General features: G+C 43.2%; 1 protein-coding gene across 4 annotated transcripts in view; it reads left to right on the top strand.

Annotated features, from left to right (window-relative positions):
- The window catches only part of FAM13C (family with sequence similarity 13 member C), a 124,579-nt gene that overhangs the window by 63,687 nt on the left and 36,859 nt on the right, over positions 1–24,033 (top strand). For all 4 annotated transcript variants that reach the window (XM_024561270.4, XM_024561268.3, XM_045196034.3 and 1 more), the window contains 2 exons: positions 9,271–9,334; positions 23,474–23,558. In XM_024561270.4, the coding sequence (XP_024417038.2) occupies positions 9,271–9,334; positions 23,474–23,558 (149 nt within the window). The remainder of the gene's footprint in view (positions 1–9,270; positions 9,335–23,473; positions 23,559–24,033) is intronic.

Here is a 24,033-nt window from a genome sequence, read left to right as displayed (position 1 = left end):
TTTTCAAATCAATAAGTTGTTCATAAATAAAAGAATAGTATACTATTCAGGATATGAAGCCATAATAAATTTGTTAAAATCCCTGCACTCATATAATTTTACTTCCTCTATTCTGGGTTTGTTTTGTTTTGTTTTTTTTGAGCTATTCTATCTCAAGTTGAGGTAAACAGGAATATTAGTAGAGTATTAGGAGAAAATGGATTTATTTTTAGTTTTCATTAACTGAAGTAAACTTAAAAGGTATTTTCAATGAGACCTTCAGCTTTACGGTTTGGGTCAGTTGGGATCAGAAAGCAAATATCAAAGGTGACTTTTATAGGATCAGATAATGCTTAAACCAGAATTTGTGTCCTAGACACCTCTTTCTTTGAGTGTTTTAGTCTAGATTTGCCTCTGATCAGTAATCCACCCTTGCCCCTCAGAGGGACACTGATGCAGGTTTTATTCACCATGCGCCAAGACCATGTCGGTAAGCACAGCATTGCACTGAAGCATGTTTGGCATTTGTTGTTTGCTTTTAAATAAAATAATAGAATCCTAACTAACGTGCACTCTGGGAATAGGAGGTACAGGGGCACTGCTTATTGAAGACACACACAAACTTCCGGAAGGCTGGAGAATACTGGATTGTGAGAAAGGTTGTTGTGTAATTATGTGATGTACTGACTGACATACTGATGTGAAGTCAGAAAGGCTGGCGGTGGCCGGACTGCACGGGGCCTGGTGCCCCGGGTGTGGAGTTCAGATTTTGTGGGAGTCCAGAGAGAAGCCACTGTGGGTTACAAGTGAGAATGGCACGCCCAGATGGCATCTTTAAAAGACCACTCTAATGAGTGTGTGGTGTGAGGAGGTATCTTGGAGGCTAAAGCATCCTCCTTGTGGGAGGTGATGGTAGCAATGCAGAAGGCAGGAATAGGGCAGAGGAAGATAGAAGACATAACTTTTTAACATTTTGAGAGAGAAAGAAAACTTTTACTAGACACATTTAACATTTAGGCTGGTTTAATATTAATGCCTACCCAACTCCTCTGTGCTTTTAAGTTCTCTGGTTTTTAGAGCTATCCTGATTTATGATCTAAAAGTTAAAGCGTTGGAAGGCCAAGTATCAGATGTAATATCACAGTGCTCAGTGCAATAAGGATTGTATTTAATAGTCATCAGATACTCATCTGTCATTCAAGTTAGCCCCTTCCCTCATCATTACTCATGATCCCTGTGCCCTTAACTGTATCTGCACCTGAACTCACCCTTCATTTGTGTGTTTCTTTTTTTCTCTGTCTCTGAAAGCTCCAGAGAGACAGGGATTGTGTCTCCTTAGTTACATTGCTCACTTTATTACATTAGGTTCCTCAAGATATCAGAGTCTCATAGGAGGCCCTGGGTACAGGGAGGTAACCCTGGGAAGCAGGTTCACAGGAGGAGAAAGAGCTGACAGTAGGTGTGTAACTGAACACTCTCGGTAACTGGAATTAGTTCCCTGGGGCCTCTCTGAGGAAATGCACAGAAAGCTCCCAGATGTATCCCTCTGAAAATTCAGGGCTTCAGTGTTTATCCACACATTCTCCTTTCTGTTTCCCCCAGGGGAGGTAGCTCCCCCACACTTCCAGGCTGAAGGATCCAGTTCTGTTTCACAAAATCCTTGAAATAAAAGAGACTTGGCAGGTGCTCGAGGGGGGATGATGTCAATGAGCAGACCTGACCACGGAGCTGAAGCGTCTGCTACAACCTCTCTGTCTCCTGGGCTGAGCACTGCCTGGCACAGGGAGCAGGAGTCTAACAATCACTTATTAAAGAAATGCAGTAAATGAGATGATACAAGCAAAGTGCTTTGTATTGTGCTCAGCAAACCAGGTGCTGCTGTCATTATTATTGAAAAAAAGCATTATTAGGATCTCAACTCCCAGTGAATCCCCTGTGCCGAGTATCCCTTCCCAAACTCTTCCTTCCGGTTTATGGGTATTTTGAACCACACACATGACAACTCCCCCTCCTTCCCTCTGCCAGTTCTGACATTTGCCTCATGGGTCTGACTCACTCCTTACCCATTCTCTGGGCATTGGAGTGGTTCTGACTGTTTCCAGGCCCTATTTCAGCCCACCAAGGTGAGGAGAGGTATCTGTTTTAGTTTCTTATGGTATCTCCAGGGACACAGCAGTTTTCTCTTCTGAAATGTGTCACCTGGAACCCAGGCCAGAAACACTCACAGAAACCTCTCACTTATGCCCTTTAGCCATTGGTCTCTTCCCAGGTTATTGCACCTGGGCCTTTAGGATGATGTTTCCCAATTAGGAATCTCCCAAGGTGCTTATTAAATACATATTACCAGGCCACGTCTCTGGAAACTCTGACTCAGTGAGTGTGGGGCCTACGAATCTGTTTTTAATAAAACTGGTTGATTCTGATCCTCGGAGAAGTATAAGGTGGGGGGTGGGCATGGGGCTTGGGTTCTAGCTAGTGGGAGGGCATGTGATTAGGGATCCGTGTCCTGCTCATAGCCATGACATCTTCATCTCCTCTATGGGAGTTCTTTGACTTGTACACGTACCTACATTGGCTTGGAAAGTCAGTTCATGAACATCTATTGACTTCTCATTCTGTTTTTTTGTACTGGTTTCTTTGAGAGTCATTTTAAACTCTGTGCCTTGGTTACTTTATCTTTTAAGTTGGCTGCCCAATGTTTAATCTTGATTCATTAGCATATAAATTTGGGGGAGGGGAAAGTAAGAGAATGTCTTCAATACAGCTTAGACTCCCTAGAGAAAGAAACTTTATATTTACTGGTATCAAGGATAGTGTTGTTAATAATATTACTGGAATTTATTGGCATCTTGTCTGTGTCTGCATATACAGCTATTGTTTGTTCATAAAGACTGTTTTGCTCAGGGGGTTGCCCTCTTGGGATACATCTTTTGTTTTCAAGAGTTTCAGGAAGCAACAGTCATACAGCCAGCTGGCAGTCATCCGAGTATACATTGGTGTGTCCCGTGTTGCTTTCTAATACAGACTTTCTAATACAGAGGCTCAACTTAACACAGTAGAATATCTGGAACTCTTAAATGTGCAGGCATTGCTTGGTTTTAAGGTTTTAACTTCACATGAAGCTCTCTGAAAATTCTGTTGGATGCTCTTCTTTTACTCCTCTGCCCAGGTTTTCTATGTATGGGTTAGAAAGACAATTGCTAATCTTTAGCTGGTCTCCTTGGGGAAGAAATGGGTTTGCTTGTGGGAGTGAGAGTCATCCCTCCTTTTAGGCATGCTCCAATCGGAGGAGGGCACACAAGTTTTACCATAATCGTTGTACATACTCAGGCATATATCGGAATTGGCAGCAGCCCGCACTGAGTGCCTACTATGTGCCAGATGCCAGGATTAGCCCTAGAATAAATGCTGAGCAAGACTCATGATCTCTGCCCCATAGAGCTTATCATCATGAGAAAGAGACAAATCAATAATTATACAAATATACAAGTAGATACTAAGACATGCTACACAGCAGATGTAGAAGATCAGAATACAGTAAGACATATCAAAGGGAAGCCTGATTGGCCTGGTACCAGGTGTCTAAAGGATGGATAAGTTAATTAGAAGGGGGAGTGGAGAGGGTAGAGCATTGTGGGCACAGGAACAGCATATACAAAGGCCTGAGGTAGAAAGGGGCACGGTGTGTCTGAAGAACTGAAAGAAGGCCAGTGTGATGGGAACACAGAGAGGGAGACTGGTAGGAACTGAGGATGAAGATGTGAACAGATGCTAGGTCCTTCAGAAAGTCATAGGACACTTGAAGAATTTTGGTTTTTATTATATGTACATTGTGCAGAAAGGTAGTGACAAGGAAGTGTTGTATGGGAATGATGTGGGGAGGGGAGGGGAATAGTAGGGAGACCAGGGAGGCAGTCCAGAAGACAGATAATGGTGGCTTGGCCTAAGGCGGTGGGGAGAAGAGAGATGCAAAAGGTATTTGGAATAAGTAATTAAAGCAAGAAATATTGGGCATGCCTCCAACTGGGGACCTGTCCCATAATCCAGGTATGTTCCCTGACTGGAAATTGAGCCTGCAACCTTTTGGTTCACAGACCAGTGCTTAATCCACTGAGTCTCACTAGCCAGGGCTGATTAAGTGATCCCACTTCTGGAATATACCCAAAGGAATCCAAAATACTAATTTGAAAGAACATAAGCACCCTTATGTTCATTGCAATGTAATTTATAATCTCCAAGATATGCAAGCAGCCCGAGTGTCCATCAGTAGATGGGTGGATAAAACAACTATGGGACATTTACACAATGGAATTCTACTTGGTTGTAAAAAAGAAGAAAATTTTACCCTTTGCAACAGTATGGATGGACCTGGAGAACATTATGCTAAGTGAAATAAGCCAGTCAGAGAAAGACAAAAACCATGTGATTTCAGTTATATGTGGAATCTAATGAACAAACTGAACTAATAAGGAAAATAGAGACAGACTCATAGATAGAGAGCAAGATGACAGCTAAGGGAGGATGGAGGAGGTGAGGAGGTGGAGGGATCGAACAAAAAGGAAAAGGACTTGTGGACTTGGACAGCAGTGTGATGATTACTGGTGGGGGACATAAGAGGGATAAATGGTAATGGAAAAAATACAATAAAAAACTAACAAGGAAAAGAAATTAAAAGACTTGATAATAAATTGACTATTGGGTTTGAGGGAGAGGAAGGTGTCAGATAACTCTCACATGCCTTGCATGAACAATTGGACAGATGGGAAAGCTCTTCTCTGACTTAGGGAGCATGCCCAGCTGCTCATTTAATTATGGAAAGCTGAAATGTTGGTATAAATCAAAAATCCTAAATGAAAATACTGCTTCACAAATTATCACATCTGCGGTTGGAGATTATTCTTAGGCCAAGAAAAGTATCTTCATCCTTTGTTCGTTGTGCTATTTTGAGTTGCAGTCCGCCCCCCGGGGGACGGCCACTGCAGGATGACCCTGCATGCAGGCTGGCGCAGCACGTGCTTTCGTGTTCCAGTAATGTGGGAACGCCAAATATTTTTAGAAAAGTTGCTCTTCAATCAGCTAGCCATGATTTTGCAGTCACAATCTGGCAAGAAGCCCTTTTAATGCCAGCAGACAATTAAGTTTTGTGTTTCTCTGTTGAGAAGAGCTTTTATTTTGCCTCTACCATTTGGTGGCAGCCGTAATGTGGTGGCATCATGGGACAGCAATGGGGTGGTGATGGGGGTGGAGGGTGGGGTTTGCTTGGGTGGTGGTGGTGTTGCTGGGGATGATAATGGAGGCGGTGATAGTACTGGCGGTGTTGGTGGTGGTCTTTGAAGGCATTGCATCCTGACCGGTCCCAAGAGCCGGAATTGGCTCTGAGCAGTCCATACCGCATTCCCCGTTGCCTGGACCTGGGCTAGGGGGCAGGGTGACAGTGAAGCTGGCAGAGAGCCCTAACTGCCCAACTCATCATTGCCCTCGCCAGAGATGTGCTTGATCTATTTTCTATTGTTTGGGGTGAAGAGAGGAAAGAATATTGGAGGGAGTATGATCCAGTTTTTGAGTGTAGGCCAGCTTCTAGCTGGGTTTGTAAATGGTTCAAGCAGTATCTTTAAAGATACTAAAAAGAAGGGGATTTGAGATACCTAACATCTGTTGGATTTCTTTTCATCGCTAAACTTCTCCAGCGAGAAGCTTTTGTGTGTTTCCTCTTCAGCCATGACCTTCATCATCTGCAATCTAGTAATCTCTTATTTCTGCACTTTCATTCTCATCGTCTCCAGATGACGGAGGTTTTCGAGCAGTGTGAGCTCAGAATGTCCTCCCGTGTGCTGTTCTTGCCTTTCTTTCTGTTCTCCATGCTAGCATCTGGCACACCACACACCACTGGTTTATTCCCTAAGGTCGCTTCTCCTTCTGCAAGAATGTAAGTCCCACCAGGGCAGAGACTTTGACTTGCTGTTTTGTTCCCCCAAACTGCAATAGGACCTGGCATAGAGTTGGTGCTTAATAATGTCTTTAATGAATGTGAAGTTATCTAATGCCCTATTAGATCAAATGGGTATTACAAGGCTCATCTCATATACTCACCACGAGAATAAAACAACATAATTCTAGTAAACTGCGTGGCACTACCAGCCTAGAGTGGTAAGGGCTGGCGAACTGATACTCTTCTTTCTTATAGTTTCTTTCTCTTCCGCATTCAGAGTACTCTTCTGTTTAGCTTTTTACCTCCTTAGTGATGTGTCTCCATTTATTTCATGGCTCTGCTTTCTCCTGCCCCATGACAGGCCAGTCTCAGAGACCAGCTTAGTGACTCTGAGTAAGGATGTCGCAACTTTGATCTCTTTCAGTTATTTATTCATAGCCTTCAGTTATTATTAATAAAATATACAATTAATTATTATTATGGTATGCTATATATGATTATAGAATGCATGTGTTATTTTAAAATAGCTAACAGTAGTAATAAGCATTATTTATGAACTGTCCTTCCCATGGCGAATTATCCCACGAGTAGTTGCTATTAATCATCTTCACTTTGCAGATGAGGAAACTGACGCGTAGAGATGTTAGTGTCTTGCCCATGGGTACACCTCCCTAGTAAGTGGTAGATGAAAAGTCATTCTTCCGTCTGGTTCCTTCTGGTTTTTCATTTATCCATCCATCCAAAAGATGTGTACTGAGCGTTTACCACGCGGCAGGCGCCATGCCAGGCTCTGGCCGTGCAATCAGGGAACAAGCGATGCAGAACCTGTGGCCGTTGTATGTGACAGTTGTGGTCACCCCTCTCTCCATCAAACACACTGCAGAGCGCCCTGTCCTGGGGTGAGCCCTGTGAAGGCATTTTCAATTCCCTATTTCAGCCTCACCTCGAGCTTCGTATATCTAAATCTAAACTCATGAATTGCCTCTCTTTAGACCTGCTCCTCCTTCTCCTAACCAAAATTACATATTTTTACATATCTGTTAGAAAAACCACATGTCATTTTTCTGTCCCACCAGCTCAAACTTTGGAATAATTTTGATTATTCTCTCTCTTTCATGTCATACTTTGAATCCACACCCATGACTTTCTGATGGTTTTTATTCTTGAAAATATCTCTCTGATCTGTCTCTACCTCCCCAGTTCCTCTCCAGCATTCTAATACCAGCTCTTGTGTGCTGATCCTTGACCTACCAAAATAGCATCAAGGCTGGGTCATAATTAGTTTTATCCTCTGCTTAAGATTGCACTAGATTGTAAGCCTCCTAAAGGCATAGATGCTGCTTATTGATCATTATCTCCCCAACAATGTACCAGGTGCATAGGAGGTACTCAGATGATTGTTAAAGTGCCTTTGATGCTTAGACCACAGTTCTCAAACTTGATCTGGAGATTTATCTGGAGATGATGAGTAGTTTTCCTGGAAGATCATGTGATTATATTACTTGCACGCTATTCTGTGCATCTCAGTAATACATACTATATTTTTAACCAAGTCTATATCTGCTTTTTTCCGTTAATGGGTTCTACTTGTGTATTTGTTTTACCATCATCGGTGGGCACCAAAGCCCTAGAAAAACTTCTGCTTGGAAACATAAATATTTTTTCCATTAAAGATCAACACTTCCATTTTTCTGCTCTTACTATAACTCTATAGAAACACAATTTGAGAACCACTGTAAGTTACAAAGAAATTATAAGCCATTCAGAGTTTTAGATGTTACTGGGTGGGATGGGTTAATCCCTATCCCCAAGAGCATTCGCCCATTTTCAGGAAAAAGCTACTATGTGTTTTCTGAAGCCCTGAAATCACTGTGTGTGTGGCTCAGGGATTTGACGGGCAGAGGAGAGCTGTGCCAGTGGTCTTCCTCACTTGTTCACTTTTCTCACTTGAGGGATCTCCCCACGAGCTCATGGGCGGGACACTCGGTCTTCCCTCTCAGGAGGATCGCGCAGCCTTGTGCAGACGTGGTAGGCATCAGTATGACCGTCACAATTTTTGCCTTTACCTCCTTACCTTTCTCATTAGAAATAAATTGTTCGCACAGTCAGCAATGCCTGGGGACTGAAAGGACGCTGCATTCTTAAGAATATTTTGAAGTGAGACTGTGGTATTTCTAAATGTGCATCCTGACTTTTAGAAATCATCGATCTTGTTGACCATTTAGAGGACATGTACATTTTCTTCAGAATTCCAATTGAGTTGGAATAATGACTGTAAATAATTATGCCTCACAATAAATCTTTTTATAAATGACTTAACACCAACTAAAGCTTTTATTCATTAAGGTAACAGACCTTTTCATACAGTTAATAACTGTGATTTAATATGTTTATTATATCATAGTCTGAAAACTGCTGCAGAGAAACTTGGATGTTGTGCAATAGATGCCATTGGACCATAGCATTTGGCGAATCCTGATTTGGAGCTAAGCATCTGCCAATTGTGGAGCTTGGTTTTTTGTTTCTAAACTAAAGTAAAATTGATTTGGAGTAGATTTGCCCATTGTTAAGTTCTTCTTCTTCTATTGGTAACGACGTGGTGGCAAAAACCAGCTTCACCATGTTACCCAGCAATTGTTGTAACATTTGTTGTGTTAGTTAGAAGGATGAAATTTCCAAAAGCTGTCTTCAGTGAACAAATGGTGTCATTATGTGACAATTGTATCAGATTACATTCATTCATTAAAAAAAATACTTTAATGAATTAAAAAATACTGAATTTTCACTGAGGATTTAGCAATGTAGAAAATGCGTATAATCACTGATTTCTTGGAGCTTACATTGAATATGGAAATGCAAATAAACAGTATAAATTCAGGTAGTGATAAATGCTGTGAGGAAAATGTAAGGTGTGATAGCGAGTGAAAGGGAGGGCTACGTCTAGGAAGTTAGGAAGATCAGGAGGGTCTCTTTGGGAGGTGACAGAGGAGCTGAGCTTACATGCTAACAAGAGTCAGCTCTGTGAAGATCTGAGGGATGAGCTGGGTGGGACAGCAAGGGTGAAAGTTTGAACAGGAGACCAACACTACGTGTTGAAGAAGCAGAGGGAAGGCCAGAGAGGCTGGAGTGCAGGGAGCAAGGGTGGGAGTGATAGGAGGTGAGGCCAGGAAGGCCAGAAGAATCTGAACCCTGCAACGTGTTGCAGACCATTGTAAGGAGTCTGGACTCTATTCTGTGGGCAGTGGGGTGCCAGTGAGGGCTTTTCTGACGGGGTATAGTCAGATCTGTCACTGCCAGCTTCAAATGTGCATTGTTGAAAGGTTTCTTTTAAATTGAAATAATTTTTTCTTTGTGTTTTATAGAGTAGACCAGAGGGCTGCCACTCTGCCAAAGGATGCCTTTGAAACTCGTCAGGACTCAGAAGAGGTAGGTCCAATCATCGCTGCTTGTAGGAACAGGAGTTAGCGAATCTTGGAATTGATTTCTCTGTTTCCTAGTCTTAGGAAATCTCCCTCTGATGAAAACTTTAACTATTTTGGCTCTTAAGTGAACTTGTTTTCCTTCTAGTTCTTCAGGTAATGTTTTTCGTCACTCCGGAGCAAATACATTAAAATATTATTTGCAAGGCTGCTCATTACGCCTTGGACTTGAACCAAGTCCAGCAGTCACTTCATTACACTCTTTTCAATTTTGCTTCAGGATTGTGTAACCACGACTGTGACAGTTACATTTTTAAAATTTTCTCTTAATTTGATTTCACCTCTCCCCTTTTTCTAATGGCTTCTGCAGTCTTAAATGTAACCATGCTTATTGTTCATCCTTGTAGCTTGATGTAGGGTGGTGTTTGCATTATGGCCTAAGTGTGCTTTGAGACACTGAAGCTGTATTTTCCAATCCAACTGGGTTTCCACCAAACTGGCCATCACAATGTTAATAAGCTTGTTCTAGATTTTCTTTGGAATGTATAATTTAATTCTTCTGTTGGGATCAATATAATAAAATTAGGATCTCCATTATTACGAATGCCTTGGCTTGAGATGTTGGCTTGGAATACTGTCTAGTTGTTCTTGTCCTAATTGTATAATTAAGGAGCAATGGGTGGTATATCTGATTAGGATCACAGCAAAAAGAATGAAGAGTTGATATTCAGATGCCAGGAAGAGAAATGATGGGCTTCAGGCAAAATTGTTTATTTGTCATTTGAAGATGCATCTCTCCTCTCTCTTTTCCTCAACAAAAAAAAAGGGTAATGAACCAACTTTAGGTGATTTTTTTTTTAACGGTAGAACTTGGCGGAAATGAATTCAATCAGGCAGCTAAAGGTAAACCAGCTGCTTGATTGAATCAAGTTAAATAACTGAAGTTGTAGAAAATGTCTTCAAGGTAACACAGAACACTGCTCGTCATTTCTTTGTGCATGGAGACAGCCTTCAAATTCCACAATCTCACTCATGGTAACATGAGCAGAAAGAGTTTAAGAGAAAAGAGATGAGCCTGAATCAATGAACGCAGATGTTTGCCCCACTGTGAACAAGCAAAGTTCTGGCTTTCAACAAGTGATGATTTGCTTTGACATAAGTGACTAGAAAAAAGGAGGTGGTCATTAGAGGCAACCTGTGACAGGTTTCAAATACTTGGGATTTGAAACTCTGGTTTGCGAGCTGGAAACCCATGAGATTACTTGATAGTTGCAAAAAGCTCTATTTGTAAATAGGCTTTTGTGGATTCCTTCACTATATTGTACTTGCAAATTACATGACATGTGCCAGCTCGCCGCTCTGGGATTACATGGGCGCCAGGGCGCTGAAGGGAGGCGTGTATCCGAAAGAGCAGGGGGTGCTGTGATTTAAATGTGCGCTCTTCCCTGAAAAGGAGGCGATACTGATCCGGACGGGTTGACTACAGTGAGTGTGTACTCCAAGTGGTTTTGTTCCAGTCGGGACACATGGTGTGTGCAGGTCCACAGCCTATCATGCCATGTCTGTTGTTACTAAAATTTGGGGGCCAGAGGAAACCTTAGAAAATCTTGAACAGGGCAGCATGAGTGGGTCCAAAACCATGTAGGAAGGTGGATGTGTTCAGACTCATCGATAACGACGTCCTGTAGAAATATATTTAACTGCATCTTTTCCATCACTTCCCAAACTTATGGAAATCGCTCTTCTATGGAAGAACCCCAAAATAATATTTCTTTAGGCACCAGAGTCCTATGGAACACGGGTGGGAAACTCTGCTTTGATATTTTTAATGGCAATAGAAAATAGGCAGACATGCGTACATTCTAAGTGTACAGCTGGATGAATTCTCACCAAGTATGTAACCAGAACATAGATCAAGAACCATTGTCACCATTCCAGGCACCCCTTTGGAGTTCCTTCCACTCACTGCTCCCCTATAAGGATAACTTTTCTACATACTGACTTACATTTGTTTTGTATTTTTGAGATTTTTAGATACAGACTATATGTATTCTTTTTGTATCTGTTCTCCTTTACTCATTGTTATGTTTGTGAGATTTATATGTATTCAGCATGTACTTTTAGTTTTTATTCTCCTTGCTATAATCCCTTGTAGTATTTCTAATTTTTCACTATTATGATCAGTTGTTAGTGATTGTAATTTTTTTATTGTTGTTCAAGTACAGTTGTCTCCATTTTCACCCCACCATGTCACCCTGCCCCACCCATCTCCTCCTCCCACCCTCAAACCTATTTTTTATGAACTGCTTTTTGGTTTTTTTTGTACAGACAACTCTTTATTGGAGTATTCTTCCATCTCTAAATGGGAATCTGAGGTAGAATATTTTTTATGTTAGCTCTCTTCATTGTTCTTTAATCCTTTCTTTTATTTGTTTACCCACCCCCCCAGCCCCCACCTTCTAGTTCTCTAAAAGGAACACACCAGTTCATATCTGCTCTCTTTCTTCCACTCCAACTTGTAAGTCTAAAGCCAAAGAAACAGTTTCTTGAGTCTCACAAGAAGCCTGATAAAAAAATACTTTCCTATGGGCCCTAAGGTTGTACATAAATAGACTTGAAAATGCTATATATGTGCTTTATATTTTCCCAGACTTTCACTCTGGGATTTCATGTCTACCTTTTGAACTTCTTACTTACAGCTGCTCTGTCACAGATAGATGAGGCTCAGTTTAGTTTGGTTCCGGAACTGGTGCTTCACCCAAGGTCTCCTACACCCAGGAATATTGATAATTGGTATAGCATGTCTACATATGAGCATCCGACTTCATGTGCACCCCCATACTTCCCAGTGAACTCAGAAACTCACTTTTTGTTTTCACTTGGCACCCCTGTGCATGGATTTGATTCCTGCCCATCTCAATGTTTCTTCTGTCAGTCTCAAGCTCCCAGTTTTTGACCTTGGGTACCTTCTATTTTTTTTATTGTTGTTCAAGTGCAGTTGTCTCCATTTTCACCTCCCCCCACTCCCCCCCGCGCCACTCATCCCCACCTCCCACCCTCAAACCTACTCCCTTTGGCTTTGTCCATGTGCCCTTTATTCATGTTCCTTGACTTGATCCTTCTCCTTGTTTCCCCCATTAACCCCCTCTCCCCTCCCCTCAGGTCACTGTCATTTTGTTCTTTACTTCCGTGTCTCTGTTTCTATTTTGCTCCCTTGTTTGTTTTGTTGATTAGGTTCTGCTTATAGGTGGGATTACATGGTATTTGTCTTTCACCACCTGGTTTATTTCATGTAGCATAATGCTCTCCAGTTCCATTCATGCTGCCACGAAAGGTAGGAGCTCCTTCTTTCTTTCTACTTGTAGTATTCCATTGTGTAAATGTATCACTCATTGACTTTGGGTATCTTAATAGAACCCTGTGTCTGAGTTTTGGTGTCGCTGGGACTATGCCACAGGAGTTGGTTTCTGGAAAACTGATTAAGTCTCCGTCCTGCCATTGACCTGAGCTGTCAGACTCTGCCTCTGTGAGATATAATGAAACTTATTTGTTGGGGTCTCCTGGATCATAACTGAAAAATATTCTAGACTTGAGATATGTCAGTGTCTCATCCACCTTAATCCTTGATTTTAGTTATCCCCCCATGTCCATATATTAACAAGTATTCAATAGATCAAAAAGTTGTGCTAAATGGTATTATTTGCATAGATTAGACAACTGTATTTCTCTACTGAAATGTAAACCCAGACTATACAGTTGGGGTTGGGTCTTAGTTCAGGATGGATTGAGGATTCTTTTTTTCATGCATCTGAGTTGTTTGGTTTTTTTTCCATGTCATCACTGCAAGTCAATTTACCTGGCTTTAATAATAATGGGATTTTGTTGATTCACACAGCTGAAAGTTTAGGATTGGAATAGGCTCCATGCATGGCTAGATTCAGGGATTAAGGGCTTGTTTTATAGAAGCCATCTCTTTCCATCTCTTGACTCTGCCTTCTTCTAGGGATGTTATCTTTAGGTCCGCCCTTCTCTAGGGACAGATTATTCTTACAGCTGGTAATCTCAGTGTATGAGGTCTGTCCAGAAAGTATCCAACTACCTAATATGAAAAATAGAGACATTCGTTGAAGAAGATACAAGAAACATTGTACGTAGGACAATGATGCCTCGGTCCCCTTCAAAGTAGGCACCTTGGGACCTCACACCGTTCTCCCAGAGTCTCTTCCACTGTTCAAAAAACTCTGCAGAATCCTTTGTTGGAATCACCATTGGCTGCCCTGTCATAGTTTTCTGAATCTCATTGATGGTCTGAAATCTTTTCTTTATCAAAAGTTATTTTAGTTTTGAGAAAAGCCAGAAGTTGCAGGGTGCCAAATTTGGGTGGTAGGGGGACTTAGGTCACCACTCTCAGGTGTTCTGCTTGTTGCAGGCCTTCCTGAATGTGGATCACCTTGACCATCTTTGGAGCATCAGTGCCGCACTTTCATTTGCACTGCACTCACTGCATTGTCTCCAAAAGCCTTCTGAATCGTCCAAATAGTTTCTGCAGAGGAATGTTCAAACTTAATGCAAAATTTGATGCGGATTCATTGCTCTACTCACTCATTTTGAATACAACAGCCACACAGTACACATGCTCCCTCAACAGCGTCTACCATCCCCACTGACTAGTACAGTGAAGTCATCATTGTTCACACATGTCCAGTCCACTCTTCTTGGCTGCCAGATTACATCAGAGTCACACAAACCATTCTTGTTTTATTAACAATGGCTGGACTTTTTCTATTACCGTGTAACAAATTACCAAGAAGCTTAGAAGCTAAAAACACCCACTTATTGGTTCACGGTTATGTGGATCATAAATCTGGGTGGACACAATTGGATTCTCTGCTCAAGGTCAAACAAGACTGAAATTAAGGCATTGGCTGCAATGTACTGTTATCTGGAGGTTCTGGGAAAAGTCCACATCCAAGCTTATTCAGGTTGTTGCCTGAATTTATTTTCTTGCAGTTGTAGGACTGTGATCCCCGTTTCCTTGTTGGTCATCAGCTGGGGGCATCTCTCAGTTTCTAGAGGCTTCTTGCAACTTTCCTCAAATGGATCCCTTCATCTCTGAGCCAGCAACAGTAAATCCTGCTGTGCTCTGAATCCCTCTGATGATGTCTAGTTTCTACCAACTGGAGAAACCCTCTGCTTTTAAAGGGTTCACCTGATTGGGTCAGGCCCACCCAAATCATCTTTGTATCCTTGGTCAACTGAGTTAGGATTTGAATTACATCTGTAAAAGCCCTTCATAGCAGCACCTAGTTATGTTTGATAGAACAACCAGGGTATAGAACTCTTGGGGGCTATCTTTAGTATTCTGCCTACCACAAAATGGAAATCCTTTCTAGCTTAGAATATTCCACGTATGAGTCTCATTATCTGGCGTGGGGCATGTAGCCCTTTCTTGACCCGGTCATTATGAGGTTGGGGTTTGGCTAGATTGGCTAGATGTAGACCATACTTCCTAGTTTGGATCTGGGAGTGCTTTTATCAAAAAATGGATGAATGGATGCTGGCTGCATAACAATATTGGTCTCTGGAAGCAGAATATCCAAGGTAATTTTCCTATGTGCTGAACCACTGCAGGATGCCATCTGGCATTCTTCTGGTGCGGTTTTCTGAACTGAGACAATGTGACCTTGCCTCCCTACCAGTATTTCTTACTCAGCTGGAAGCTGTAGTGATGTCCTATGATGCATTTAGTTTTAGCCAAGTTTTCTTGTCACCGTCAGTGAGGACATCCTTTGGCCAATATTATGATAGTGTGAACCCTGGTTTTAATTCTCAATTGGCTGGACTGCACAGCGAAGAAACTCTGAGCTGTTTCCAGGGCTTGTTTATTCTGGCCCATCTTTCAGAGGCAAATATCCAGTCTGGCTCTTTGTTTCCAGGAGAATCAGGTCTGTAGCCCTTACTGTCCAGGGGAGCCTTAGGGTGGTATTGGCAGAAAAGGCATAAGCCATGCCAGCAGCGGCCCATATTCTTCCCTGAGAATTAACTTAGAGAAACTTGAGAGGTATCGGGCCGGCAGAGAAGTTGTGGCAAGACTTACCAATGCTGTCCCGCTTGTATTTGCCTTCTGCCTACCAGCCTTTCCCAACTTCCACACTCCATTGCAGCTTTGCCCCATTGGTCCCTGCTCTGTCTTGTATGGCATCTCAATTCTTTTCCTGGTCTCTCACTTCTTCATTTAATCTTCTTCACACTACTAACTTCCTGCCCTCTCATGGGAGGCCGGCATGAGGTTTATGTAGTTCGGTGGCTCCCAGGTGTCAGCCTGTGTTGTAGTTAAAGGAGAAAAATAAGAACCCTGAGGTGAGTTTTCCATAAGGCTAATGTCTACTAACGACTCTTTAATTTAGGAAATGTTCTTAAAAATTTTATGTGTATTTTCCCATGTATTCTCACTTGTCAAAAGAGAAAGCTGATAGCTTTTATAATATATCCTGCTCCCCTCACACCTACCAACTTTTAAAAAATATTTCTTCTGGTCCTAATGTTACCAAAATTTTGCCTGAAAACTGTGATGTTTGGCTATTTTTTTCTGAGGCATGATTTTTTTCTTTCAACAGTATTTGTCAGGAAGCAAATACATACCCAGCTCCAGTTTTAGTACCGGAGTGGGGTGTGGGGGCTGCAGGATTGCACTTGTCATCCCCACTTCTCAGGGATTTGCAGTGAATGCTACACATCAGCTCGGTATCCGAGAGCCTGGCCTGGCCAGTGTTGGCATCTTTTACCCTTTTTAGAACATTGTTGGATATCTTAGGGCTATAACACTCAGATTTTAAGTCAGGCAAAAGCTTAATTTTCTTGTTCTCTAACAAAATATTAGTACTTGAGGAAATGGCTAATGCTTTCCAGTGTGACCTGCTATTTTTAAAAGCAGGTCATTTATTTCATATGACACATGATTTTATGATTTCCAGTGGGATAGTTACTAATTTCCAATATTCGTCCAATTTTAGAAATTAAAGTAGTATCTTTTTTTTCAGGATTTTATTTATTTATTTATTATTACTTGTCAAAGGGGCAGGGAAGGAGAAAGAGAGGGAAAGAAACACCTATGTGAGAGAGAAACATCGATCAATTACTTCTCATATGTACCCCAACAAGGGAGTCCCCACAACCCGGGCAAGTGCCCTGACCCGGACTCAAACCAGCAAACTTCCGCTTTGCAGGATGACCCCCAATGAACTGAGCCTATACCAGTCAAGGCTTGAAATTAAAGTAGTTTCATGAGAAAAAAATAAAGGGCCCACGGGCCAGTATAATTGGATGATTTGCCCACAGACACAAAATGAGTCAGGGGTAGACTTGGGATTAAAAGCCCTAGTGGGTCCTCTACTGTGAGCACATTTTATTGAGTGTAGTTGTTAAGCAGGATGTTTTTCAACACTGAAATGAATTGGAGCTAAAGCAGCCACACATAATGACTATATGGGCTGCAACATGGACTAGATTGGCAGATTTAGCCACTTGGATATAATCGATGTTCTGGAAAAAAATGATTTGTTAGATGTTTGTCCATCTTAATACCTGTGCTTTTGGATAGTTTTAAGTACCGGAAACTCCAAAGAGAAACAACTGAAGCCCATTCTATGAGTGGAAAATGAGATATTCTATTTTTAGAAAATCAAGGTTTAATCTAGAAATTCTCAAAGTCCTTAATTAAAACGAGTTAATGAAACTACTCTTCTCACTCGGACATCTTATTTAATTGTTTATTTAATAAAGTGAACACAATGAAGATATTATAATGAGGTACAGTTAAGTACAGGATTCCTCTTTCCCAGGTTGAAGTCATCTGCCTGGAAGGAAATTTGGGTTGGCTATAGGGTGCTGTGGTGCTATTGTTTTTGTTTAAGTGCTACTAGCCCAGACTAGGACCTGGATCCTCTTGTCAGCGGAGGGCTTCTTGGAGTGAATAGCTTGTTCTTTTACACTGAGTTTCTCCTTTGGGTATTGCGAGACCTTCCCACACAAAGGAAGCTGGGAAGGGCTGATTTGGGTGTGTCATCTTTCAGTTACAAGTAGCTGCAAAGCATGCTGGGACATAAGCAACTCCAGAGACGGCATAGGAGGCTAATGAGGATATCAGAGAGTGGGGCTCAGGGGAAAGCTTTCATCCCTGGGAAAGATGGAGCTAAGCAGGCAAGCAGGGGGGCATTTAGAGTGGACCAAGGACATAGGAAATAGGGAAATATTTCTGAAGGTGTGGACCTTGGATGTCCTGCATCTACATGACCCTGCCCCAAACCACAGAATCCGAATACCTGGGGTGACTCCTGCCTGGGAGTACATATCTTTAACAAACTCCCCAGTGTTTTACTATTTCTGAACCAGGGCAGCAGAGGGGGCTTGAATTTGGATACTCAGAAGGGCCTCCAAAGGGCTGCCTAAAGGGTCCAGGAAAACAAAACTAATATACAATGGCAGTCTCTTTATGGGCTGCCTCCTGTTCTCGTCATTGTGCTAGGTCCAGCAGTGAACAATGGAGGCATGGTTCCAGCCCTTCTGGAGCTGGAAAGAGCCAATAAACAAGTAGGCAAATAAAAATTACATATTATCATGAGCATTAGGAAGGAAATAAACAGGGTAGTAACACAGAAATTGGGGGGACTTGTTTAGATAATGTAATCAGGACTGGCTCAAGAATTTGATGGCAATTTGACTGTGAAGCAACTACAGCTGAATTCAGCCTGGGGAGGTAGGGAAAGTAGGAGATAGAAAGGATGTGTGTGTGTGTGCGCGCGCATGTGTAGAATATGCACAGGAAATAGGAAAACTCAGGGAAGAAGAGTGGTAAGTAGAAATGGGGATGTTCAGGGATTGAGTTGTATCCCCAGACTTGAGTGGATTTCCAATATGAGTTTGCTTCATATCATCACAGACAATTTATATGCAGTTCTTGGATAGATAGAGGGGTGGGAGACAGCCACGAAACCTCTTCATAGAAATTAAGTTAGCTGTTCCTGTTCTGCAACTGGTGAACTGCAGACCAAGGCACCCGAAAATAGCATTTAACCATCAGCCTGTGTGGGTGTTCTCCATTCCAACCCAACTAAAGTGGGACCTGGTAATTGTAGAGCAGAGAAAATGAGTGGAGTATTTTCTAAAACAAGCAGCATATTTTCCATTATGTAAAGGAGAAAAATTAGCTTTCAGAAAACCACACCTAGGTTTTGTGGACTGTTCTCTGGCTTCTTTCGTAACCACATGGGAGACTTAGGGAAGCAGAGGTACTCGTTCTTTAGAAGGTCCATCAACCTTTGCTCAATTTTTCCTGAAGATCCGACAGACCATTCAGGGAGACTTTGCATGTAAACCTGGAAAAGCAGTAGTAGTAGGCTGGCCTCAAGGGATGGGCTGGGGACAGCCTCACAGGGAGCGAAGAGTAAGAGAAGGGCTGGATTGAGGTAGCATTAGGGCAACAGGGATGTATCGCCCTTTACTTTTCTGTAGGGGAAAACATATTCAGGCACTAAAAGTCACTAAGTCAGACATGATCGCAGAGCTGCTTACTCCTTCCCTGGGTTCGCCTTTTCTTTTCTGCATAGCCCTATGACAGTAATAACTGTCATTATTGTTTCATTTCTTTGATTGTTTACTAGCCATCTCCCACGAGGAAGGGGCTGACATCAGTCTCAGGCTCCAGAGCCTGGTGCGGCTCTCTGTGTATTGAAAGCAGCCAGAGCCAGGGGCAGCGTGGTGGCATGACATCTTCATCGGGGCATGACCCCTGCGTGTGGAGTACAAGCTGCCCATGGGCCTTCTCCCCGGTGGCTCTTTGGTGTTCGGTCTTGGTGGGACAGGCTGGACGACCTCCATCACCCACTGGAAGGACATGTATGTGGCAGTGGCATAGATTGCTCATAGGTAAAGCCTCCTGTCCTGGGGTCCCTGGTCATCCAGAGAGATCCCTTCATGACCCCGTCCCACACAGGGTGTCCGAGTCCCCACCCTCGGTCCGTGGCTGAGAAGCAGCAGGTCGTTCTCAGGTCATGGGTCAGTTTGGCAGGAGTGGGGGAGATAGTTAATGATAGGTGGTCTGCAGAGTTTATTCTGTTCTGCCTTCTCGTCTCCAATGTACAACAGCCTATGTTTAACCTTCTCTGTGGAGGTCTTCTTGTCCACTGAGACCTTCATCTTCTCTCTCCTGTTCTAACGGACATGTTTTTCTTTGTCTAGTGTCTCAGAGGAATAAACCAGCCAGGCAAGCAGATCTCCTGTGAAGCTCAGAGTCTCCTTTCTGCTTCAGCATGAGTACAAGTGAGGGAGAAGGTGGGAGGGGAAGATGGATAAGAGCAACTTCATGACTACTTCTAGCCATATTATGGTCTCCACATTACACCTCACTCTCTCTGCGAGTTCAGAGGCCTCTGCATGTGAACTGGCATACTCCTATGCTGTGAATTATTTGCTGTTTGTGTTGCAGGGCTACTTGGTTCAAACACCGTCTAAGCACCCACTCCGTGCCACGTTCTGCAAACCTCTCCAGGCTAGGTGCCTGTGTGCTTTTCTCTCCTTTAAAGTTGGAAGGATGTTTAGAAGTCACCTAGCCTCAGGCCCTTGCAAGGCAAATGCAGTGCGTGAGGCCCTGGGAGGTAAAGTGATGAGTCAAGGCCTCAGGGTTGGTGTGGAGTTCAGCTCTGCCCAGCAGCTTCTGGGCTTGGGAGATATTTATAATAACCACCATGTCCAGTCCTGAGGGTTTGCCACATGCTGCTGCTGCGCAGAGTGCTTTCTGTGCCTGCTCTCGAGCAGGTGCCATCATCAGTGTCGTTATTGTCTCTTTTTACAGATGAAGAAATAAGGCTTAGAATAGCCAAGATGCTTGCCCAAAGTCAGATGCATAGTATGTTGCAGAGCTGACAGGGCCTCTGGCTCTGTGTGAAGGTCACGTTCTCTTCTGCTTTGTAGAGCGTACAGGAGCAAATAGAGCTTATGAGAGGCAGCTGGTTCTACATCCTCCCTCTAAATGTAGGGAGGGATTGGCCTTCCTTCCTTCCTTTCTTTCATTTTTAAGTTGTGGATATATATATATCTATCTATCTATATCTATATATGTATATATCTATATATAGATATATAGAGATAGATATAGATAGATATATAGATATATATAGTCACATATATGACTTTATATATATAATAAAACTTACCATTTTAACCATTTTTAAGTATACAGTTCGATATTAAATAATTCACATTGTTGTGCAACAATCACCACCATCCCTCTCTAGAACTTCGTTCTGATCTTTCCAATCTGCTACTCTGTACGCATTGAATACTAACTCCCTTTCCCTCCCCCCGCCCCCGTCAGCCCCTGGCAGCCACTGCCTGCTTTCCATCCCTATGAGTTTACTACTCTAGATATTTGTCCTTTTGTGAGTGGCTTATCTTACCACAAGGCCCTCAATTCTCACTCATGTTGTAGCATGTCAGAATTTTCTTTCTTTTTAAGGCTAAATAATGCCCATTGTAGGTGTGTAGCACATTTTGTTTATCAATTGGCTGCTTCCACTTTGTATTAGTCTACTAATACTGCATTGGGGCTGCCATGACAAACACCACAGACCAAGTGGCTTAAGCAACAAACATCTATTTTCTCACAGTTCTGAACATCCAAGAACAAGGTGCTGGTAGAGTAGGTTTCTCCTGAGGCCTCTCTCTTTGGCTTGTGGAGGGCTGCCTTCTCAATGTGTCCTAATATTACCTTTCTTCTGTGTGTGTGCATCCCTGATGTGTGTGTGTGTGTCTCTCTAAGGACATTAGTCATATTGAACTCTTATGATTTCATTTTACCTTAATTCCCTCTTTAAAGGACACACCTACAAATATAGTCACTTGGGGGTTAGAGCTTCAACATATTAATTTAGGAGAGACATATTGTAAATGTTGCTATAAATATGGGTGTACAGATGTCTCTTTGAGTCCCTGCTTTTAATGATTTCTGGGTATATAGCCAGCAGTGGAATTGCCAGATATTTTGATAGTTTTATTTTTAATGTTTCTAGGAACCACCATAGTGTTTGTTTGTTTGTTTTTTGTGTTTTGTTTTGTTTTTTGGTAGCCGCTATAACATTTTATATTCTCATGGCATTATTTCTTAATTTTGTGAAGTTTTGCTCTTTTTGAGAGGCCACTCTGATTTCCAACGTCCTCCAGTAGGAAGCTAGCCTGGAATTGTTCTTTTTGCCTCTCAGATATTTGATTACTAAATCTTTCCAGAAGGAGCCCTTGCTCCTTCTGCACTTCCCCTCAGCAACCCTGGGCTCTTGCTTCCATACTTAGCTGCTGGGAAAACATTCCAGAGAGGAGGAGGAAGCAGTGAAAAATGGCCTGGTCTCAGGTAGATGCTTCATCCGCACTGCAGGCTTTCAGGCAGCAGCCCCTGAGCACGAAGGAGGTTTGTGCCAGATCTTGCCCCACCTCTGAGCACACAGAGAAGGGCCCCTGAGCCTGCTTAGGCACCTGCCACTTTCAAAAGTGGCCAAAAGATAGTACATTTAATATGTTTCTTAATAAGCAGCTTTAACACTACTGCAGGTTCATATCGACTCCCATCAATAGAAGGAATTAAGGCATGTATGGCAGCGGGGGAGGGTTGGCGTGTGGGGAAATGTTGGAGGTAGGTACTTATGTGAGGCAAGATATGAGGGTGTGAGGGTTGGTAGGGGTGAGTGGGTATGTGAAATACGGTGTGAGAGTGGGAGTTGGGTGTGAGGGTGTGTGGTAGGTAGTGCATGTGTGTGTGTATGTGGAATAGGGGATCGAAGGGATGATTGTAAGAAAGGACTATGTATATGGAGTGGAGGGGTGGTGTTTGGGCATTAGAGTATGTGTGTGAAGTGGAGTGTGAACATATGGGGGTTGGGCATGAGGGCGTGGAGGATGCAGGGAAAGGTCTGTATAGGATAGGGATGGGTGTGTGCATGGAGCAGGGTATGAAGGTGTGGCAGTTGATGCGAGGGTGTGTGGGCAATAGGATATGTGGAGGGTAGGGTGTGAGTAGGAGAGTGTGCGTGTGTGTTGGAGGGGCATAGTAGGGGAAGGACCAATGGCTCCACTCCAGGTAGCCACCCTGCCAGGAGCCTGGTGGGTGGAGGAGCTGCTGACGCCTGCAGAGCTTCCCAGCTGTGGGGGAGTAGCGCCTTGCCGGGGACTCAGGCATGACTCACTTTCACCTGGTTGGGGAATTAATTTGCTGGGCATCTGCATCATGGCAGGATACGTGCGTCAGTCTGTCTGACTTTGTTCTTGGTAAGAACCATGGGAGAAATTTAAAATGAGGAATGGAGGGGGTGGGGCGTGGTTGTGCCACGAGCTATGATAGATAAATTGCTTCTCCCTCAGTGGCTGGGTCACACTAAGTGACCAAGGTCATTTTCTTCTCTCCCTCTCCTCTGTTCTTGATAAAAGGCAGTTGCAAACATTTCATGTGAGAGAAGTAACTTCAGAAGACATTTCCCCCACACACACCCACACACAGAGATGCACACACACAAGCACATACCTCCCACATACAAATGTAGATAAGGGAGCCCCAAAGCACCTCCCAGATGCCTGATGGCCCCTGCAGCAGTAACTCTTTGTGCACTGCGGTCTGCTGCAGTCTTTGCAGTGGAGGGACGCTGGCTCTTGTGAATGGTCGCCTGGGAGGGGCCTAATGTCATCTGCTCCTGATGTCAGCACAATGAATGAAACTCTTACAAAGCGTAAAGCCTCGAGCACCCGGGAAAGCAGAAGCCTTCTCAGATTGGTTCCCTGGCTGCAGCGTCTCTTGCTGACGAAATCACTAGTCCCATGTGTCACAGATAATCCATATACGTTAGGATTTAAATGAGGCAGAAACTGAGGCTGCATGTGGATTATCGCACAGCTGATTCTGGCACAACCATCTCTGGCTGAAGCAGCTGTGGCCACAACCCTCTTCCTGCCAGGTGCTGGAGAAAGGGGTTTGCAGGACCTGCAGACCCACCATTGTGCATTAGCCATCTCCTCAGCTAGCCCGATGTTCTGCTTTTGCTGGCAGAATTCCTTGCTGAAGCTCCAAGCCCTTGAAACTGATCTGTGCTCTGCATTTCTGACAAACCAGGAAGAAGCTGTTCAGGTGCATGGAGTCAAGGACCCAGCCCCAGCGTCTACCCAGAGTGTGCCGGTGGAAGGGGAAGATGCTGCAGGTAAGAGGCAGGGCGGGGAGAGCTCCTCATTTGTACTCTGAAGAGAGTTTAGGCTCTTGCTGTTTCATCCTAAACCTGGCCCCCATGGGAAACGGTGCTTGGTGCAATGTGAAAGCTGAAGAGTTGCTCAAGTTATACACCCTGGGAGCTGAGAGGGAGCAGGAAGAATTAAGATGTGCTGTGACATAGAGACTTCTCTCCTGGCGGGGGGGCAAAAGTCAGACATATATAAATGGGTGTCAGGTGAAAAGCACCATCACAACTCCTAGTCCTCATGTTCCTATTTGGTATCCTCTGGCAAACAGGAGGTGTACTTGTATTATGTTGCTGGACTTTGATAATCTGTGCTTCAAACTCGTAAGTTTAGAAACTCATGGTATGTTTGAGGTATTGAGGGATAGGGGAGTTTCAACACTGCTACTTCCTTTCTTCTACACTGCTTGTGAGATGGTGCATCAACACAGGGAAAGTAGAG

This window comes from Desmodus rotundus, chromosome 4 (genome assembly GCF_022682495.2).
Source record: "Desmodus rotundus isolate HL8 chromosome 4, HLdesRot8A.1, whole genome shotgun sequence".
Classification (NCBI taxonomy): Eukaryota; Metazoa; Chordata; class Mammalia; order Chiroptera; family Phyllostomidae; genus Desmodus; species Desmodus rotundus.
This window is presented reverse-complemented; position numbering and strand designations above follow the sequence as displayed.